This window comes from Podarcis pityusensis (genome assembly GCF_964106645.2).
Source record: "Podarcis pityusensis genome assembly, chromosome: 2".
Classification (NCBI taxonomy): Eukaryota; Metazoa; Chordata; class Lepidosauria; order Squamata; family Lacertidae; genus Podarcis; species Podarcis pityusensis.
Genome location: NC_138029.1, coordinates 123524510 through 123544918, shown reverse-complemented (window position 1 = coordinate 123544918; position 20409 = coordinate 123524510). Strand labels below are relative to the sequence as shown.

The 20409-nt window shown below is 45.9% G+C and overlaps 1 protein-coding gene across 1 annotated transcript; it reads left to right on the top strand.

Moving 5' to 3' along the window:
• Positions 1-8209, top strand: LOC308469394 (uncharacterized protein). Its single transcript, XM_080991775.1, has 6 exons — positions 1-176; positions 1653-1779; positions 2256-2333; positions 3835-3918; positions 4964-5208; positions 5735-8209. The coding sequence occupies exons 1-6, from the start codon at positions 24-26 to the stop codon at positions 7526-7528; spliced, it is 2481 nt and encodes an 826-aa protein (XP_080847901.1). The 5' UTR covers positions 1-23; the 3' UTR covers positions 7529-8209.
• The last annotated feature ends 12200 nt before the right edge of the window (positions 8210-20409 follow it).

Sequence of the window (20409 nt, the reverse complement as noted above, 5' to 3'; positions counted from 1 at the left end):
AGCTGCTGCTGCTCCTCGTTTGAATGGGAGCCGGAGGTGAAGGCGGCGCGGCGTCCTTCCCTGTCCCTATGGTCCATTGTGAAGGCACTCAGGAAGGTGGCCTCCTCGCGAGTTTTCCTCCCGAAGAGGAGCTGGGCCAGCGGAGAGAGAAGAGCACAGGGTGCAATGCAAGAAAGGTCGGGGAGAGCATGCCAGATCTTGCCTTCTTTGCATTGCACGACGCTCCTGCAAGGCAGGCCAGCGGGGATGTTCTGGGGAGGCGCGGCTCCGGGTGCAAAGCGGTTGATGGGGGTGAAGGAGCGCAGCTTTACACGCACCAGAGTTTTTTTGGGGGGGGCGTGGGGCGCGTGGGAAGAGAGAAATCGGGGAATCTCCTTTTCCTGTCTCCTAGGCATGGTGGGAAATCCCAGGGATTGCTTTAATTAATTCAAAGATTTGTTGCGTTTGTTGTTGTTGTTGTTTAGTCGTGTCCACCTCTTGGTGACCCCATGGACCAGGGCACGCTTGTCTTCCACTGCCTCCCGCAGTTTGGTCAAACTCATGTTTGTAGCTTCGAGAACACTGCCCGACCATCGCGTTGTCTGTCGTCCCCTTCTCCTTGTGCCCTCCATCTTCCCCAACATCAGGGTCTTTTCCAGGGAGTCTTCTCTTCTCATGAGGTGGCCAAAGTATTGGAGCCTCAGTTTCACAATCTGTCCTTCCAGTGAGCACTCAGGGCTGATTTCCCTAAGAATGGATGGGTTTGATCTTCTAGCAGTCCGTGGGACTCTCAAGAGTCTCCTCCAGCACCATAATTCAAAAGCATCAATTCTTTGGCGATCAGCCTTCTTTATGGTCCAGCTCTCACTTCCATACATCACTACTGGGAAAACCATGGCTTTTACTATACGGACCTTTGTTGGCAAGGTGATGTCTCTGCTTTTTAAGATGCTGTCTAGGTTTGCCATCACCTTTCTCCCAAGGAGCAGGCGTCTTTTAATTTCGTGACTGCTGTCACCATCTGCAGCGATCATGGAGCCCAATAAAGTAAAATCTCTCACTGCCTCCTTTTTCCCCCTTCTATTTGCCAGGAGGTGATGGGCCCAGTGTCCACGATCTTAGGTTTTTTTGATGTTGAGCTTCAGACCATATTTTGCGCTCTCCTCTTTCACCCTCATTAAAAGGTTCTTTAATTCCTCCTCACTTTCTGCCATCAAGGCTGTGTCATCTGCATATCTGAGGCTGTTGCATTTATACCCCATCTTTTCCTCCAGGGAGTCTACGTGGTCCTCGTTTAATTCTCCTGCACAACAACCCTGAGAAGTAGGCTAAGGCTGAGCCCTGGTTCACCCACTGAGCTTCATCATGGCTGGACGGAGATTCGAACCCAGGTCTCTCGGTCCTAGTCTGATACTTTAAGCACGACACCACATTGAAATACATTTTAAAGTATTTTTAATCTGTGCTGGAAGCCGCCCAGAGTGGCTGGGGAAACCCAGCCAGATGGGGGGGATACAAATAAATTATTATTATTATTATTATTAGTGGAGTCGTAGAGTTGGAAGGGACCCCCAAGGGTGATCTAGTCTGACCCTCTGCAACGCAGGAATATATGTGATTGTTCCCAAACGGGGGTCCAACCTGCAATCTTGGCGTTATTCGCTCTCTTCCAGGACTTGGTGACGTTTGAGGAGGTGGCTGTGCAATTCACCCAGGAGGAATGGGCTCTGCTGGATCCAGGCCAAAGAGCTCTGCACAAGGAAGTCATGGAGGAGAATTATGAGACAGTGACTTCTCTGGGTAAGGATGCTCCCATCCCTCCCCCGCCTCCAGACACGTCCACGGTATGGATTTCCCTCTCCCCCAAAATCAAGGTTCTCTCTCCCCCACTCTATATATATATATATATATATATATATATATATATATATATCTGAATCGTAAACTGGAATGTAGGGACGCGTGTGGCGCTGTGGGTTAAACCACAGAGCCTAGGACTTGCCGATCAGAAGGTTGGTGGTTCAAATCCCCGTGACGGGGTGAGCTCCCGTTGTTCGGTCCCAGCTTCTGCCAACGTAGCAGTTTGAAAGCACATCAAAGTGCAAGTAGATAAATAGGTACCGCTCTGGCGGGAAGGTAAACGGCATTTCTGTGCGCTGCTCTGGTTCGCCAGAGTGGCTGGGGAAACCCTGCCAGGTGGGTGGGGTACAAATAATAGCTTACTATTACTATTACTATTTTGTGATCAGAAGCATCTGGTTTTGTCTCCTCGAAAGAATCAGATGTTAGCTCCTGCTGGGAAGAAGGAGAGGATCCGTTTCCCCAGGATCCGAAAGAAGAAGAGACATCAGCAGGTAGGTGCTCAGCTTTTGGGAATAGAATAAATTGCCATTTCCAGTGTGTTATCATTTCTGACAGATTAACCCAGTGGTTCCCAAACGTTTGGCGGGCTCTTGCTCCCTTGGGTTACATCAAACTCGTCCCCAGTGCCTCCTACCCTATGAAAAGCATTATTCAGAATAGCAGCTTGCAATGCATGGTTTTGAATTTTATTGTGTTATTGGCTTCCTTCACATTTATTCAAAATCCAATGAAAACTACAGTCATACCTCATGTTACATCCGCTTCAAGTTACGTTCTTTCAGGTTGCGACCGGAAGTACTGGAAAGGGTTTCGCTACTCGTGCATGCGCGGGCGTGCAAAAATGATGTCACGCGCATGCGCAGAAGCAACGAATCGCAACCCACGCCTGCGCATACGTGCCGCTGCAAGTTGCGTTCTTTTCATGTTGTGAATGGGCCTCCGGAATGGATCCCGTTCGCAACCAGAGGTACCACTGTACGGTATTTAGCTTAACTAATTCAACAAGATTGATGAGTACCGACTTTTCGAAGCCTGATAGGCATTTACACTTCCATTGTCCACCTCATCCCACCCCTCCGCCCGCCTCTTTGCGCCTCTCCAGGTAACCCTACTGCTGCAGGGGGCAGTAGTATCGCCCTCTTTGGGAACCGCTGGGTTAATCTCTCAGGCTATGAGTTCTTCCGGTGGGCAGAAGGGCAGGGTTAAGCAAATTGATGGAAGGTAAAGCTCTCGCTACTAATCATGATGACTAATCATGAGCACCAGCAGCTGAAGGGAGCCACTGCCTTTACCTCCCCCTTGTGGGATTCCCATGTAGATCCAGTTGGTGTTTGTAGGGATGTTGCAAAAGCAGAACAGATGGATTTATGAAAGAGAAAGCTCTCAGTGATTGCAAGAGGACAGCGCTTGAGGGCTGTTGCCTTATGTCTTTTGGGCTTCCTGGGGGATGCTGGACGAGACAGGCTTTTGGTGTGATCCAAAGGACTCTCCTCACAAAGAAAATCTCTTCTGATGGGAGACCACGTGGTCAAATGTACCAAACACCAGCTTTCCTGTAACTTTAGGCTGTGGGTTCCCAAACTGCTCCTCCCACCTGCCAAATTTTATCTCCTCTCCCCCCACACCACTGCCTCTGTCGCTGGGAGGCAAAGAGCCCTGTAAACGTTCCCCTTTAACAAGGCATTTGGCTGCTTAACATCCTGTATCCTTGTAAATTTGTTTGTGTGTGGGAGGGTATTGTTTTGTTTTGTTTTTTATTTTTTCACCTTGTATTTTTATGCTGTGAACCGCCCTGAGATCTTCAGATGAAGGGTGGTATACAAATTATTATTATTATTATTATTAGCCAGGTGACTCCTGCTGGATCCTATCATTCAGCTGGAGACCAATGCATTTTCCTTTGGGCTTCCTTTGGGAGGAGGCTATAGCAATGGGTGAACATGGAATATATTTTGTCCTCGGAAGCAACTAGCCTGTTTGTTTCTTTGAAAGAAATCCCCAAACCGGACTTGATGTCTTGGCTGAAAGAAGAGGACCCGATTAGGTGGGGCTCGGAGGAAGTGACGAGATGGGCAGGTACCAATTTTATTTTATTTTTAGAAAATCTTTATTAATTTTCACATAGACAAATATACACGAGTTATATAACATATAAAACAGAAAATGATACAAATGAATAGAAACGATGAACTAAGAAAACAAACATAAACAAATACAATATATTACACTTACATGACAGATTAAAATATATAACTTCCAATAATTCTCATTATACTACTTATATTATCTGTATTCCTTGCACAGATTCATATTGTTTTGTGTATGTATTCCACTATTATATTTTATGTAATTCTTGGTTACCAGTATCACTCTATTTCTGCAAGTATCTTATTGTTTGTACAGTACGTTTTAAAGTATTCTTTAAATATTTTCCATCCCCTATATACCTCCTGGTTTGACACTCCTCTATTTTTTTCAGTCAGTTTTGCTAGTTGCAGGTATTCTATCATAAGAATTTGCTACTCTGTAATCGTTGGTAAGATTTCATTCTTCCAATTTCTTGCCGCTATTATTCTGTCTACCATAATTGCGTACATAAACAATGGTCTTCTATATTTTTTTATTTCCATTGGTAATAGACCTAATAGAAAAATTTCTGGTCTTTTTAGAAATGTGAGCTTGAATAGTTTTTTAAAATTCACTATAAATGTTATTCCAAAATTCACGGATAACTTCGCAGTTCCACCACATATGGTGGCAGGTACCGATTTTAAGAGACGTCTTGGGAAAGGTTATGATGTTAACAAAAACTGTGGTACGATATCTGGGCTTGTTAGAGTAAATCCGAATATTGGCGGTGGCAAAGGCTGCCTACACCCCATAACTTGATTGAACCACCTCCCAGCAAGAGTCCCTGTCTGTCTTGTGTTTACTGAGGTCCGGGTGGTGTTACTATGGCTTCAGTGGGGTGAAGTTGCTCAGCCAATACCAGGACACAAATATCAACAGTCATCGATACTGGGAATCCTAACAGAATCCCTTGATCACTTTCTCCGGTCAGGGAAAGGTAGAGGAAGAAGAAGGTTTGTCTCAATAGAGATTATTCTTGCTCCGCTTACAGAGACCCAGAAAGGCCAGAATATCGACTGCAAGGTTGTCGGGGAAGAGGGCACTGCCCAAGACGCGCTGCTGGCGAGACCGTCGACCTCCGCCAAACCGCTGCCGTGGCTCGGCTTTGAGTGCGCCTTTTGTTTTGTGTCGCAGAAGGGCAAAAATGTGACGGTGCAGTGCAAGTTCTGCTTGCCGAAAGTGAAAACGGTGAGCGCCGCCACAACCTCCACGTCCAACTTGAAACGGCATCTGCAGGTAGGTGCCCATTGGAGACACCCGAGGCTGAGCCTTAAAAAGCCTTAAAAGATTGTTTATGTATGCGACAACAGCCACACAGATGCTACTAGCCCAGAGATGGAAGAAAGAAACAACCCCGACCAGAGAAGAATGGCAAATCAAGATGATGGACTATGCTGAAGTGGCAAAATTAACTGGGAAGCTCAGAAATCAAGAGGACAAGAACTTAAAAAAAAAAAAAGGGAAAAGTTCATAATTTATTTATGAGACCACTGCAAGCAGGTCAAAACGTTGACAGGATTTTAACCACACTTGTAAAGTAACGGAAAGCATAGATAATTTTGAAGGAAAAAAATTGGATAAATATTGATATGCAGTTGTAAATATTATCATTAGGACCCATGGAAGGGATGGGGGGGAGTCAGGCGATTCAGAGCAATCTCGATATTCAGATTTTGAATTGCTGTTTGTTGTACGTTTATATATTTTTTTAATCAAATAAAAAAAAAATATAAAAATGAAGTAACACTCTTTTCTTTTCCAGAAGCAGCACCCAGAGCAGCTCAGAGTCCTCGAGGCTGCGAAACGGAAGAATACAAAGAAGCACGACTTCTCCGAGGCGGAAGACGCGAGCGGCTTGAGACCTCCCAAGATGCCGGCCACCCTGGAGAGATGGGGGTCCAGCAGGGAGCCTGTCAGCCAGAAACTGCTGGATAAGAAACTGCTGGATTTCATTGTGGAGGAGACGGTGCCCCTGCAGCTGGTGGACAAGCCGTCGTTCATCGAGTTTGCTCGCCTGGGCCTCGGGAAGGAGCTGTCCATCATGTCCTCCAAGACTCTGAAAGAGAGGCTGGAAAAGAAGGCCTACCACATGCGGGAGGAGGCGGCCATGAAAATGACACGGGTACAGCATGTGGCTACCACTGCGGACTGCTGGACGCATGGAAGGAAGACCTACCTCGGGGTTACGGCCCATTGGATCAACCCGGAGAGCCTAACCCGGGAGTGTTGCGCCCTGGCCTGCCGACGCCTGAAAGGACACCACGCCTATGACCTCGCCACGACTCTGCACAACATCCACGTGGAGTACAAAATCCACCACAAAGTGGTATGCACCACCACGGACAACGGCTGTAACCTGGTCAAAGCCTTCAGAGCTTTCTACACAGACAAGGAGGCGGTGGATGTCATGGACCAAGCAGACGAAGGGGACAACGACCAGCAGGAAGTGGAGTTTGTGGATGTCTGTAACATTCTGGACACGGGTGAATACAGGGCCGCTGAAGAAGAAATGTGCTTGCCCCCACACCAAAGGTGCGCAAGCTACACGCTGAACTTGGTGGCCACCCAAGACATCGAGAGAGTCCTCAACTCTAAGAATTCTCCTCTGGGCGGTTTCAAGAAACACTTTTGCTCCTTGCTGGGGAAGTGTTCTAAGCTGTGGTCCAAACAAAAGCAATCGGCGATTACCGCAGAGTACATCAAAGACCAGTGCGGTGTCTTGCTCAGGGTCCCCAGTAAGACCAGGTGGAGTACCACCTACGATGCTCTGAAGCAGCTAAGGGATCTACTGTCCACTGCACCGCAGAAGATGGATTCCATCCTGGACTTCTGCTCCTTGCAGAGGATCACAGCTCCCGAGGCCCAGGTGGTCCAAGAATATTGCGAGATCCTCGCTCCTGTGGCCCAGGCCCTCGATATCCTTCAAAAGGAAAACGGCATGTTTATGGGTTACCTGCTCCCCACTCTCTACGCTCTGGACCATAAGTTGGAGGTGCTGGAGAAGAAGCCTGCAAATTGCACCTACTGCCGTCCTCTGGTGAAGATTGTGCGGGAAGGGATAAGGAAAAGGTTTGAGCCGATTTGGAAGGAGAGGAAGCTCTTGGTGGCTGCCTGCTTGCACCCGCGGTTCAAGGTGGACTGGTTAGATCTGTGCAACACTGACATTGGCAAAAGTACCATGGAAGCTTTGCTGAGAGCCGAGATCCAGAGGGTGGTCACCGAGCAGGTCAAGAGCTCTTCGGAGAGGGAGTGCGCCGTCGACTGCGACGACGAGTTTTTCGGGATACAGTCCCGAAGCAAGAAGTCCGCATCGGACTCTGCCGAAGAGGAGGTCTCGAGGTACCTAAAGTTCCCCAACAGCGAGCTGTCTTCACTCCATGCCTTCCCGCAGATTTTGAAAAGTTTCCTTGCATACAACACCGGCCTGCCTTCCAGCGCCGCTGCTGAGCGCCTCTTTGGCGCAGGGGGGAACGTAATGACCGTGAAAAGACATTCTCTGGCGGACGACATGTTTGAGCACCTGGTGCTTCTAAAGCAGAACAAAGGCGTGGTTTGAGGATCTCGCTCGTGCCCACGGAGATGGCACCGGATACCAGCTGAATTTCCTTATGCTGCCAAGGGGGACTCGCCGTTGTGCTGGAGGGGGTGTGGTGAAAGAGGATTGGTGTTTCATCTGGGGTGGGGTTGCCCCAGGGCTTTTTTCCCTGCTGGGAAAACTCAATTCCAGCACCTCTCAGGTGGGCACCATTGTTATTACAGCTGTACCTTGGAAGTCGAACAGAATTCGTTCTGGAAGTCCATTCAACTTCCAAAATGTTTGAAAACTAAAGTGCAGTTTCTGATTGGCTGCAGGAAGCTCCTGCAGCCAATTGGAAGCCGCAGAAGCCCCGTCAGACATTAGCTTCCAAAAATAGTTTGCAAACTGGAACACTCACTTCCGGGTTTGCAGAATTCAGGAGCCAAAACATTCAGGAACTAAGCTGTTTGAAAACCAAGGCACGATTGTATAAGGCAATTCTAGCCCTGTTCTCAGTCGGAACAGGTAGCGATCCCAGAGTCCAGTGCAAAGACCTGTTAGCAATGTTACCAGCTGCCAGCGATGGCACCAGAAGCGGGTCTCTTTGCCCACAAAGGGTGGGTGGTGCAGTAAAATTTGGGGCACAGTTTTATGTGAACATTTGACCCAGCACAAAAGAGTTGTTGAAGGTAAAGCAAAACGAGATAAATTTCTTCTGTTCATTAGGAAGGACGCCAGTCGAACTCAACTTTTTAAAAATTCTGTCACTTTCTACTCCTCAGCAGACTTGTTTTCCTTCTCTCCGTTCTTTGTTGCTGTTGTAGTTATGTCAGTAATTGTTCTCTAGTGCTCAGCTTCTGTTTTCTCCATATAATTGTGAATATCAACATTTTTTTAAAAAATACAGATGTGCCATTTACAATGAATATTTGAATACTTTTTCTTAGTTTTCTTAGCTTCATAGGTCACTTGACTGTACAAGTTACTTTTCAAGCCCGTGCGTCGTAAGCCTGGCACACAGCTAGTATGTAGAACTCAGAGTCTGGGGCTTGTGAGTTTGGGGGGGGGGGATGAACAATCCATATCCCGCTAGAATGTAGATTTTGAGGTTTTCTTTCTTCTCTTAACAGTATTTTTTACACTTGAGAATGTTGGGGTGGGGATGAAAGGCTGAGGATGAGCTTTTTGTTTTGCTTTTGTTCCCTAGCATGGAATTTGCCTTTTCCACAGCTGCCTCATACTGGGTCACCATCACGGTCTTCTTCCTGGTCAGTTATCATCAGTTCAGACCCCATGAGCTTATATGTGAAATTAATATCCCCACCCCACCACTATACCCAAAACTTTATTTTTTTTTTCCACATTGAATTGCATTTGCCATTTTACTGCCACTCACTCCTGTTGAAGAGGTCCTGAACGATTCAGTATTGTCAGCAAACTTGGCCACTGCGTTCATTGGTATTCTGACGATGTATTTCATATACAGTGGTACCTTGGTTCTCAAACTTGATCCGTTCCGGAAGTCCGTTCCAAAACCAAGGCGTGCTTTCCCATAGAAAGTAATGCAAAATGGATTAATCCGTCCCAGACCTTTTAAAAACAACCCCTAAAACAGCAATTTAACATGAACTTTACTATCTAACGAGACCATTGATCCATAAAATGAAAGCAGTAAACAATGTACAGTGGTACCTCGGGTTACATACGCTTCAGGTTACAGACGCTTCAGGTTACAGACTCAGCTAACCCAGAAATAGTACCTTGGGTTCAGAACTTTGCTTCAGGATGAGAACAGAAATCACGTGGCAGCAGCAGAAGGTCCCATTAGCTAAAGTGGTACCTCAGGTTAAGAACAGTTTCAGGTTAGGAAGGGACCTCCAGAATGAATTAAGTTCTTAACCCGAGGTACCACTGTACTGCAGTCACACAATCAATCAGTCAGTAGCTGAACTGGGTTCCACACAGTCACAAAAACAAAACAAAAAAGAGCCGCAAAAACACAAAATAAATAGCAAAGATAGACAGACCTCAGCATAACACTCAAAACGGAAGTGAGGTACTCAAAACGGAGCACATTTGGCTTCCCAAAAAAAGTTTGCAAACCGGAACACTTACTTCTGGGTTTGCAGTGTATGGGTTCCAAGGCGTTTGAGAACCAAGGTGTCTGAGAACCAAGGTACCACTGTAGATCTTCCCATACAGATTTGGGCATCTTGGGCCCTGTTTGCTCTCAACAATTTTGTGGGTACGTTCCTAGGGCATTCCATCAGCTCAGCCCAGCCAAAGGCTAAGTAAGGCGCCAGCCAAACATTACCCGTTTCATTTAATCTATACTTGTAACCATTGACAATGTAGATTTATTACAGTTCCATCTGAGGAACCGGGGAGTGAGGTGGAAGCACGGCAAGCGAAACGCTATAGATAAAGGCAACGCCAATGGTATAGATAGGCAGCGTAAGACATAAACATTTGTACCTTTTAGCTGCAAATATTTGGCGCGCTTCTGAGCCATATCAGGACCACATCAGCGAGGCCAATAATAATAATAATAATAATAATAATAATAATAATTTATTATTTGTACCCCGCCCATCTGGCTGGGTTTCCCCAGCCACTCTGGGCGGCTTCCATAGAAACCAAAAATACAGTAAAATATCACAGATTAAAAACTTCCCTGAACAGGGCTGCCTTAAGATGTCTTCTAAATGTCAGGTAGTTATTTATCTGCTGGAAGGGCGTTCCACAGGGCGGGCGCCACTACCGAGAAGGCCCTCTGCCTGGTTCCCTGTAGCTTTGCTTCTCGGGCAGAACGATGGGGGTGGAGACGCTTCTTCAGGTATACTGGGCCGAGGCCGTTTAGGGCTTTAAAGGTCAACACCAGCACTTTGAATTGTGCTCAGAAACCTACTGGGAGCCAATGTAGGTCTTTCAAGACCGGTGTTATGTGGTCTCGGCAGCCACCCCCAGTCACCAGTCTCGCTGCCGCATTCTGGATTAGTTGTAGTTTCCGAGTCACCTTCAAAGGTAGCCCCACGTAGAGCGCATTGCAGTAGTCCAAGCGGGAGATAACTAGAGCATGCACCACTCTGGCGAGACAGTCCGCGGGCAGGTAGGGTCTCAGCCTGCGTACCAGGTGGAGTTGGTAGACAGCTGCCAAGAGGAAGATCTCCACACTCACTGCCCAGGCTTGTCCCCAGGAGGTGCTAACTTGACTTCACACACCCCCAAGGCACACTTCATTGTTTTTCGAGACAGATGATGCCAACAATGGTTCTCACATACTCATTTTCTTCAGCCTTTCCACTGAAGTGCTAACTTTTATTAAGAAGAACCTTAATAAAGTCCCATACGACCAGAGAATTTGCGCCTGTCCATTGGGAGATATAGGAAGCCCTGAACACATATTTTTTTGATGTCCCTTTTACGAAGTAGAGAAACCATTGACCCCCTGCTGGTGAGGCTTGCTGACCTCCAAATTCGATCTTCTCCTGTTAGGCAAAGACGACAAGACGACCAGGATTGTCGCCAGATTCTGCGCACAGATCTGTAGGCGCAGACACCCCCCCCCCCGATTCAATCTAGTTTGTTAAGAAAATTCCCAAACTCAGATCCATGGGCGACTCTGGGTCATTTCTCTTAAGGTTGTCTATCAAAGTTTTTATGTGTTTATATGCCTATCGCACTTTTAAACTTAAAATCCATTGTTGTATATTGTTTTAAATGTTTGTTTTGCTATTGGGATTGTAGGTCCATTTGTGTTTCTCAAGCTGGTCTCTGACCGTAATAAATTTCATGTTTCATAAGAAGAACCGCAACTAACTTGGGCTCTACATAAAAGCACAGCCCTCTGCTCTTTTCGTCATATGGCATTTCATTGGAGCTGCCTCTGATCTTTCACATATAAAACACACACAAACCTCAAGCAGGACATTACCGTATTTTTCGCCCTATAGGACGTACTTTTCCCCCTCCAAAAATGAAGGGGAAATGCGTGTGCGTCCTATGGGGCGAATGCCGGCTTCGCGCCCGGCTCCCGATGGCCGCGCAGAGCTGCCTGCAGTCCCGGGCTCAGCGCACTTCTCCCCATCGCCAGCCCCACAAGCTCGGGGGACAGCGGGGAGGCAGAGCGCGCCTTCCCGCTGTTCCCCGACCTGGTTCTTCCAGCACCGCACCTGGGGGGGAAATAATTTTTTTTTCTTTATTTCCCCCCCAAAAAACTAGGTGCGTCCTATGGGCCGGTGCGTCCTATGGGGCGCAAAATACGGTATATCTGAAGGGCACCCAAATGTAGAAATGTCTGCAATGTCCTTGACAAGAGGCTTTAACTGCAATGTTCCACTTTCCTCATTTTGTTCTTAAATGCACAGGATCTGAAGTATAGCAACAGATGAGAATTGGTAGTTTAATAAGTTAGACTGAATGTATATAATGGGTGAAAAATAAGTAATATAACAGCTTTATGCGGTAAGAAAAGAACAGCATGGAAGGTTGGATGGGAAGTCAGTGGACAGGAGAGATTTATTCTGAGTGTTGTCTAAAAGAATTTCTAAAATCTGAAAATTTAATGAAAAGGTTATGCCTCTTCATATCTCAGCTGGTTAGCTGCAGTAATAAATGAAAATCTGCCCTTATTCTCTTATGGGGGACACAAGAGCCCTTATAGAGTCCTTTGCAGGTTCTCCATCGGTCGGAGAAAATAACAGAGGCCAACCAGAGAATATTGAGAAGCAAAGCAGCTAGTAAGCCTGATCTTTATTGAACTGTTGCAACAGGGTGCCCCCTTGACACGCAGAAGAAGGAGGACCCCAAACCCAGGTCTGCCCGCCCTTATAGAGACATTTTAAATTGCCCGCCCTGGAGTCAAGACCACCGCCAGAAACATCATACATGCATCACAGAAAGGGTGGTCTACAACAGAAATCTGAGTGCGTTGTTTAATCTCCTGTCTGGCAGGTTACCTGTTAATGCTTACTTGATTGGATACCCTGGGGAGCCTGGCCAGTCTTTTGTAATGATAAATACTTAGTTCCTGAGCCGGGTCACAGGCTCACCCTATTCATACACAGACATACCCTTAATACAGGATTTGTGAAGGAAAAGACAATGGGGAGGCTTTTCCATTTTCTTTTGACTCTGCAGAGAAATCATTTGGTCAGTTTGGGAGCCAACATGGTTCCAGGGCTGTTTTCCTGTGCTGCTTCAGACATGTGGTTTATAGATTTATGTACCTGTTTGCTTGGTACATTTATGAACATTTATTATATATCTAAGACCTTAATTTTTTTATTTTACTGCTGATAACACCGAGGTTGCAGGTTCGATCCCCGTAAGGGGCAGCTGCAGATTCTTGCATTGCAGGGGGTTGGGCTGGATGACCCTCAGGGTCCCTTCCCAACACTATGATCTTGGCACCCCCACAAGGGCTGCTGCAGCTCCCTTTGGGGACCTCTGCTGAAGCCAGACCCCAAGCAAATGGGTGGTGGGTGGGTAAGGGGGGGGGAGTGAGGGGGGCGAACACCCAGCTGATGTCATTCAGCCCTCCAGGAAAGGAACCGAGCTCTGGTTTCCTAGAGAGGTAGGACGCTGCAATACGAAGGAGGGGAGAGAATTGGGGTGGGGTGGGGGTTCTCTGCATATTCCAAGAGGAGACACCGAATTGCAGAGAAGGATATCGGAGCGTGCAGAGACAAAGAGGTGCAATGCACAGAATTAAGAATTTGCTTTTTTGCAAGGGGGGGGGGGGAGAGAGAGATCTTGAAGGATAATGGAGGAGGGAACTTCAGCTTCCCCTCTCGGCTTTCTCCTAATCCATGTGCGTGTGTGCGCGCTGACCCATGCAACGCAGCCGCAGGATGCGTCCCGAACCGCTGCACCGTCTCCCTTGCAAAATGCTCTCTGAAGCCTCCCCAGGGAATGTGCAATTGGGGGAGGGGGGAAGGGGGGTTGCTGGAGGGGAAGATCAAAGCGCACATGCACACCCCGCCCACTGTTTATCTGGGGAGAGATTTTCTCTTCCCCCTGGTGCTGAACTGACTTCAAAGCAATCCATTGCAACCTAACAAATTCCCAATCAATCAATAAAGCCAACCGCTTTATGCCAGCTGCTCAGCCAGGAACAGCCTCCGGCGACCCAGGTGCAGTTGGACTACAACTCCCATCCAGTTCCAGCCACTTTGCGCAATGGCCAAGGATTATGGGAGGTTAGTCTGGGATGTTTGGCTGGCGCCAAGTTTCAGAAGGCTGGCTTAGGTCAACTGTGCCAATCTTGTGCCAATAACTCAGGGTCTTTGTGGTGTAGTGGTTAAGAGCGATAGACTCGTAATCTGGGGAACTGGGTTCGCGTCTCTGCTCCTCCACCTGCAGCTGCTGGGTGACCTTGGGCTAGTCACACTTCTCTGAAGTCTCTCAGCCTCATTTACATCACAGAGTGTTTGTTGTGGGGGAGGAAGGGAAAGGAGAATGTCAGCCGCTTTGAGACTCCTTCGGGTAGTGATAAAGCGGGATATCAAATCCAAACTCTTCTTCTTCTATTATAAATTATTTCGGGAAAGGGCTCAGTGGTAGATAATTCGCTCTGCAGGTCCAATCCCTGACAGCATCTTTTCACCATACTCGTTTTATTTGAATGCTGCTGTTCCATAGTTGAAACCATGCTCAGAGCAGAAGTTGGATGGCCCATCTGTCATGGACGCTTTAGTTGAGATTCCTGCATTGGGTGGGGGGTGGACTAGATGACCCTAGCGGGGGTTGGGGTCCCTTCCAGCCCTACGATTCTATGATGAAAAGATTTGCGTAATTGCAAACAGGAAAAGTAGTTGTGAGCAGTAAATAAAACACAAACAGTGCACCGCCAGATTGAAAAATTTCCATATGAATCATAATAAGAACTAAAAAAACAAAGATACAAAAAAAAATACAGTCAAATCTCATTTGTCGAACGTAACCCATTCCGGAAGACTGTTTGACTTCCGAAACCAGGGCCGGATTTAGGTTTGATGAGGCCCTAAGCTACTGAAAGTGATGGGGCCCTTTATATGTCCAGCTTTCCTTTGTCAACAACAAATTATCACTGTTTTTTGTGTTGAGTATGTGCTATATGGTAATTTGGGACTCAAAATTAAGAAAATGCACTATGCGCTATCCATGTATAAGACGACCCCTTGTTTTAAACTTCAAAAATTTAGGAAAAAATATAGTCTTATGGACCTAATAGGTATCTAAAGCCATTTGCACATAACAAAACATGTATTTTATCAACGTGATTGTTGAACTGAAATACAATTGAGAAGTATATTAATATTGGAAATGTACACCCAGTTTTTATTTCCTTTAAATTTGGGGGGGGCACCAAGAGAGTGGGGCCCTAAGCTATAATAGCTTGCTTAGCTTACCATATTTTTCGCTCTATAAGACGCACCAGACCACAAGACGCACCTAGTTTTTGGAGGAGGAAAACAAGAAAACTTACTCCTGTAACTTAATCGCTTCTTTGGGACACAGAGAGAGATCAGAAAACATTGCTTTTAGATTTCATGGCTAATTTCCTGTTTGGATCGTAGATCCCAAACACATGCATCTAAGACCACAGAAGCCTGCTCCCTAGAATTCCTCTCTGGGTTGCTAGTTATGTACTTCCGTTAAATTAAAATGCCACACACAACTGGGTATGCAGGAAGCTTTAAATAAGAGGACTCTTCAGAGTTTAGCTGGGGGAATGTATGCATTTATCAACTGTTAAATTTGCATGCTATAAAACTTTTGCATGCAATGCTGACTTTACCAGATGGTTTCATGTCGTTTGTTTTGCAGATTACAGTATGTTCTAATGTAATCAAGTCCTACTATGAGTAGACCCATTGGATTTAATGAATCTAGGTTAGTCAGGTAGACTGGCCATTCTTACGTTCTTATGAATATTACCCTCCTAATGCTTCTTACAGTGGTTCCCTAAGGTGTGATATTCCTTCCCCAGATATTTATCTTGTACCTTCCTTGTACAGTTTTGGGCGAACGCTGAAGACGCCCCTTTTTCCCCTGGCCTTTTGACACTTGAGATGTCTATTTTCAGCACCCATTCTATTCCCGTGACTGTAATATAACTTAATTTTTAATGCTGAATTTTAACTTGTTGTGCCCCTCCTTTGGACCTGCTGGCGCAAGGCAGGTAATAAATTTAGTAGTGTAGTAGTAACATGTGGTTTTGAATTTTCCTTTTGTGGCTGTAGCCATGGACATGCTATGTGAATAATAAGAGAACCCATATACGGTAAATATTACAAATTGATTTTAGCCTCTGGTCACAACCCTGGGAGGCAAATTTAGGACCTCACTAGTACTGAAAGCAATGTTCTGTACATTTTACTGGGAAATACTAGCATTGAACATTTCCAAGAACCACAACACTCTGCCTATGTTCACTGTCAAATGCTGCCCTGCTCCCCTGTCTCCCTCCTCTGAAAATCCATTTACAGGTTAGCTTTATAATAATCTCCTGGCTCAGTGACCCTCTTATTAGTGATGAAGAAGCAGGGAACGCTGGTCTAATCAGACGGGCACTGGAGAGAGCCAATGAAAGAGAGTGCTGAGAGGAGAGAGCCAATCAGGAAGCAGGGCCCCTAAGGCCCGTCCTCCGTGCTCTGAGGAGAATTTTTGGAGGGAAAATCCTGAGGGAAGGGTTCAGTTCTCCCTACACTGAGCTGGGCCTGGCCTGAAGGAACTGAACTGAATTGAACAGACAACAACTGTGTATTTTACTGTGAAATACCAACACTTTTAATACAAGACCTTGAAAAGAATGTCTTTCATGATCTTGAAAGAACATCTCCAGTGATCGTAACACAAGGAGATTGTATAGAAATGGCCTGCCCCCACCCCCACACGGACCAACTATTTCAATGTCTCCATGCCATGTCTGCTATTTGCACTCTAGGGTCCATGTCCAATTTGACAGGACTCGCTCTGGATTAGGCTGACAGAGGGAGTTGAGGGGGGGGCAGCTATGGAAAAGGTTAGCCCCTGGTGTGTGGTGGGTCTGGATGCTTTTGTGGCTGCTCTGGGGGATTCATTTCTCACTTCAGCAGGTATCACTGCCACATGAAAGTATGGGAATCTGTCCTTCTAGAAAAATGGACATATAAACAAGAGCTTCTGGGGTTCGAAAATGTTCGGCACGGGGCTTCTGGTCCCACCTGCCTTAATGGAGGCTGCCCCCATGACAGCGGGGGATCGTCAGTGAATGAAAGAAAAACAAGGATGACAGAGGGCAAATCATCATTGCAAATTCCTTCCAGGGACGGGGGTAACGGGCTTCACTCGCAGTTCATCCTGGTACCCGGCTCTCGCTCTGGCATGGAATTTGGCTGCTATTGGGGGTATATTGGAAAAGTAATTTTAAAAAATATTTTTTGAAAAAATCTTCAGTATGATTTTGTTGTTTATGTTAAAAATGCAGAACATAACCAATTCCCCGCTCCCTGGGCTGTAAATTCCTACAATAAAATAGGAAAACATGCACAGATTTGTGAGAGAAAGTTCAGTGGAAATGCAGCTATTCCCTCTGGAAATGGTGGTCTTGTATTTTTATAGTGAATGAGGCCATTGATATATCTGGCTCTGGACTCTCCACCCCTCAGGTATCTGGTTGGCCACTGTGAGAACAGGATGCTAGACAAGACGGGCCATTGGCCTAATCCAGAAGGCTGTTCTTGTGCTATTATGCTGTTAAATCTCTGAGAAATTATTATTAAATTTGTATACCACCCTTCATCTGTAGATCTCAGGACAGTAGATCTCAGAAAGAGCCTCTAAACGTACATTTGAATTCCTGTGTCCAGTGTTTTGTTTTTGGGGGGACATGAAATCAACCCATATTTTAGGGCTCTTCAAATATGAGGCTTAGGTCACTGAAATGTCTGGAGTTGGTATTATGGAAGGAGTGACCTTTCAGGAGAATCTCTTGGATTAACACTTCCAGAAAGCATGTGATATTCTTTTGTTTTGCTTCAAATTTACAAGTGATTGTAGAACTGTAGAGTTGGAAGGGACCCTGAGGGTCATCTAGTCCAGCCCCCTGCAATGCAGGAATATGCATGTAGCCTGTACAGGGATCAAACCCACAACCTTGCTGTTATCAACACCACGCTCTAAGCAACTGATCTGGGAAGAAATCCAGAAGGGAAGTTAGCATCAGTGAAGGAGTCAGCAGTCAATGGGCTTAGCAAGTGTTGTTGCAAAGTGGACCTTTTCCTTACCTTTCCGGACCCAAATGGAACTTCCTTTCTTCAGTGCAGGCTACCATTCTGATAGCAAAAGCTGTGTTTAAGAGGGGTGCTTCGTAACTCATGTTAAATGAAGCGTGATGGGTTTTTGTTTTCCTTTGAATGCATGATTTTGGATTTGTGCAAGCCTGAATTGTTTTATCATATTCTGGAGCACCTAGCAAACCACTGGCAACACTATCAGCAAAGACTTCAAGATTCAAATGTGAGTGGCAGCTGGAATTACCACTCACCATACAAAGTGATGAGCAGACTGAGTTTTTGTTTGTATGTACTTGATTGCACAAGTGGAGCCTCCAGCAAAAAGGTTGCAGTAGAGTGCTCCTCTTCCTGGTTCCAGACAGCCATGCCCCTTTCCAGTATGCTCCATTCCATTTCCCTCCCAATTACCCTAAACCACTCAGTGTTCTGTGGGCAGCAAGTGCATTCCTTGGCGCCAATTAGGACCTTTCCTTTACTTCTTTGTGTGTTTTACCCACAGAAAGATCACTTTCTGGCAAGAGTTCCCTTGGTACGCTGCATATTTTTTAGGACTCACCTTATTTCTGTCATTTTAAGTTGTTTCAAACTGTTTTTAATATTGTACCCCAGAGTTGTCCGCGACTGGACTTAACTGTTAGGGGTCATTTACCTGTACCTTAATATTGTATCTTAGTACAGTGGTAGCTCTGGATGCGAACGGGATCCATTCCGGAGCCCCGTTCGCATCCTGAAGCACACATAACACGTGACAGCGTATCTGCGCATGTTGCGTTTTGCCATTTCCGGGCATGCGTGACGTCATTTTGAGCGTCTGCACATGCGAGAGCGGTGAAACCCAGAAGCAACGCATTCCATATTTCCGGGTCGCCGCAGAGCGCAACCCGAAAACGCTCAACCTGAAGCATATTCATCCCAAGGTATGACTGTACAGTGTAACCTTGGTTCTCAAACTTAATCCGTTCCGGAAGTCCGTTCGACTCCCGAAACCCTTTGAAAAGCAAGGCGCAGTTTCCGATTGGCTGCAGGACCTTCCTGCACTCAAGCAGAAACTGCGTCGGACGTTTGGCTTCTGAAAAACGTTCAAACAGTGGAACACTTTTGGGTTTTCGGCATTCGGGAGCCGATCAACTAAGCCGTTCGAGAACCAAGGTACCACTGTATCAGTGTGGTGTTTTAATCGATGTTGCCTGCCCAGGAACCTTAGGGTGAAGGACAAGTTAAATAAACTGCAACAATGCAAGAAAAGATTACCTGTGATAGCAAACTTTTAAGGAAAACGTTTCCAGCAGTCGCTTCACCACCTCGTTTTCTAAAAGTGGTATGTGCCAGAACCTTGTTGTGGGTGAAACATGTGTAAACTGAAATGACCATCTTCCCAGAGTTTGAAAGGATTGCTGTTTCACAACCTCTGGCAAACAGGATTTACTGAAATCTTGAGAGCAGCTACTTGGCTTCTCCTAGTACCTTTGTTACACACAACCCGATGCGTCCTACAGAGAGTAGAAGTCTTGGGTTTAAAACGTTTGTCCATCATATATGGCCAGCTTGGGTGAGTCCCATTATTATAGCAGATTAATCTGCACATGATATTAATCTGCACATAATGACACTCTGGAACCCCATTTGCAAAATTTAACAGTTCTAAAATACAGATGCTCTTTCACTTTCGCAAGATTAAACATACAGCCTTCAGCTGTACTTGAGGGTCAACTGCAAAGAATTCTGCTGGAAAAACGGTTATGTATCTGTGAAGATGGAAGTATTGAGTCAGTGGCTTGCACTTTATAAAGATTTGAGGAGTGAGGTTATTATGCCTCTATTATTGTCCATGCTGGATTGCTCAACCACTGCTACTGTGTCCTTTCTTTTAGCAGATCAAGATGATCAAGTGACAGCAAAAACTGCAAGGATTTTAGCAGGAGCAATTAGAATAAGATCTATTATTTGATTATTGACATAAACCCCCAAAATGTATTTTCTATAGTTAAGCTTTTACCTCTATCTTCAGTACATTTTATCTTATTTTATTGCTATGGCTAGTGGCTGATGCAAATAAAGTTTCTTCTTCTGAGACAGAACTATTAGTCTTACCTGCAAAGGGGATTATCTGTGTGTATGTATCTCTGCTGTCATACTTCTCCCATTTTAATTTTTACCCGTCTGCCTACAGGTCCATTGTTAGGCCACACACAGTTCTTGTCATCCGAGTCTGTCATTGTTTTCCCTCCTGGCTTTCCCTTCTCTTTGTGTCGTGTCTTCCTTTAATGTCTCGACGTGCAATCCAACAAGTCCTTATGGGGGAGTGTGGCAAAAACCTTCAACTGAGCAGCAATTTTGTAAGTCCCACTGCTTTTTTGCCACAAAATTTGTCTTGAATGCTGCAGAGTGTTTGCAACAGAGGATGGTGACTAGAGAGAAATTTCAGGACCAGCTAATGGAATGGGGTGGGGGAAGCAATCTGCAAGGTTCTCAATCATGCAGGAAGCTGCCACAGATACACAAGGACCTTTTGTGTGGTGGCCCTTCCGTTACCTATTAGACAGGTACTACTGTCTCTGTTACAGTCTTCCCGGCATCTACCAAACACTTTCCATCGTAAACAAACCTTTTAAATTGGAGATTTTTATTCCCAGCCCGCCCCTGTATTGCAACTGTTAAAAC

Excerpts from the sequence above, each read along its gene's own strand:
- LOC308469394 (XM_080991775.1), top strand. The coding sequence starts at position 24 with ATGGGAGCCGGAGGTGAAGGCGGCGCGGCGTCCTTCCCTGTCCCTATG. Across the intron at positions 3,919-4,963 it reads GGAAGTGACGAGATGGGCAG|AGACCCAGAAAGGCCAGAAT; the intron begins GTACCAATTTTA and ends CTCCGCTTACAG. Across the intron at positions 5,209-5,734 it reads ACTTGAAACGGCATCTGCAG|AAGCAGCACCCAGAGCAGCT; the intron begins GTAGGTGCCCAT and ends TTTCTTTTCCAG.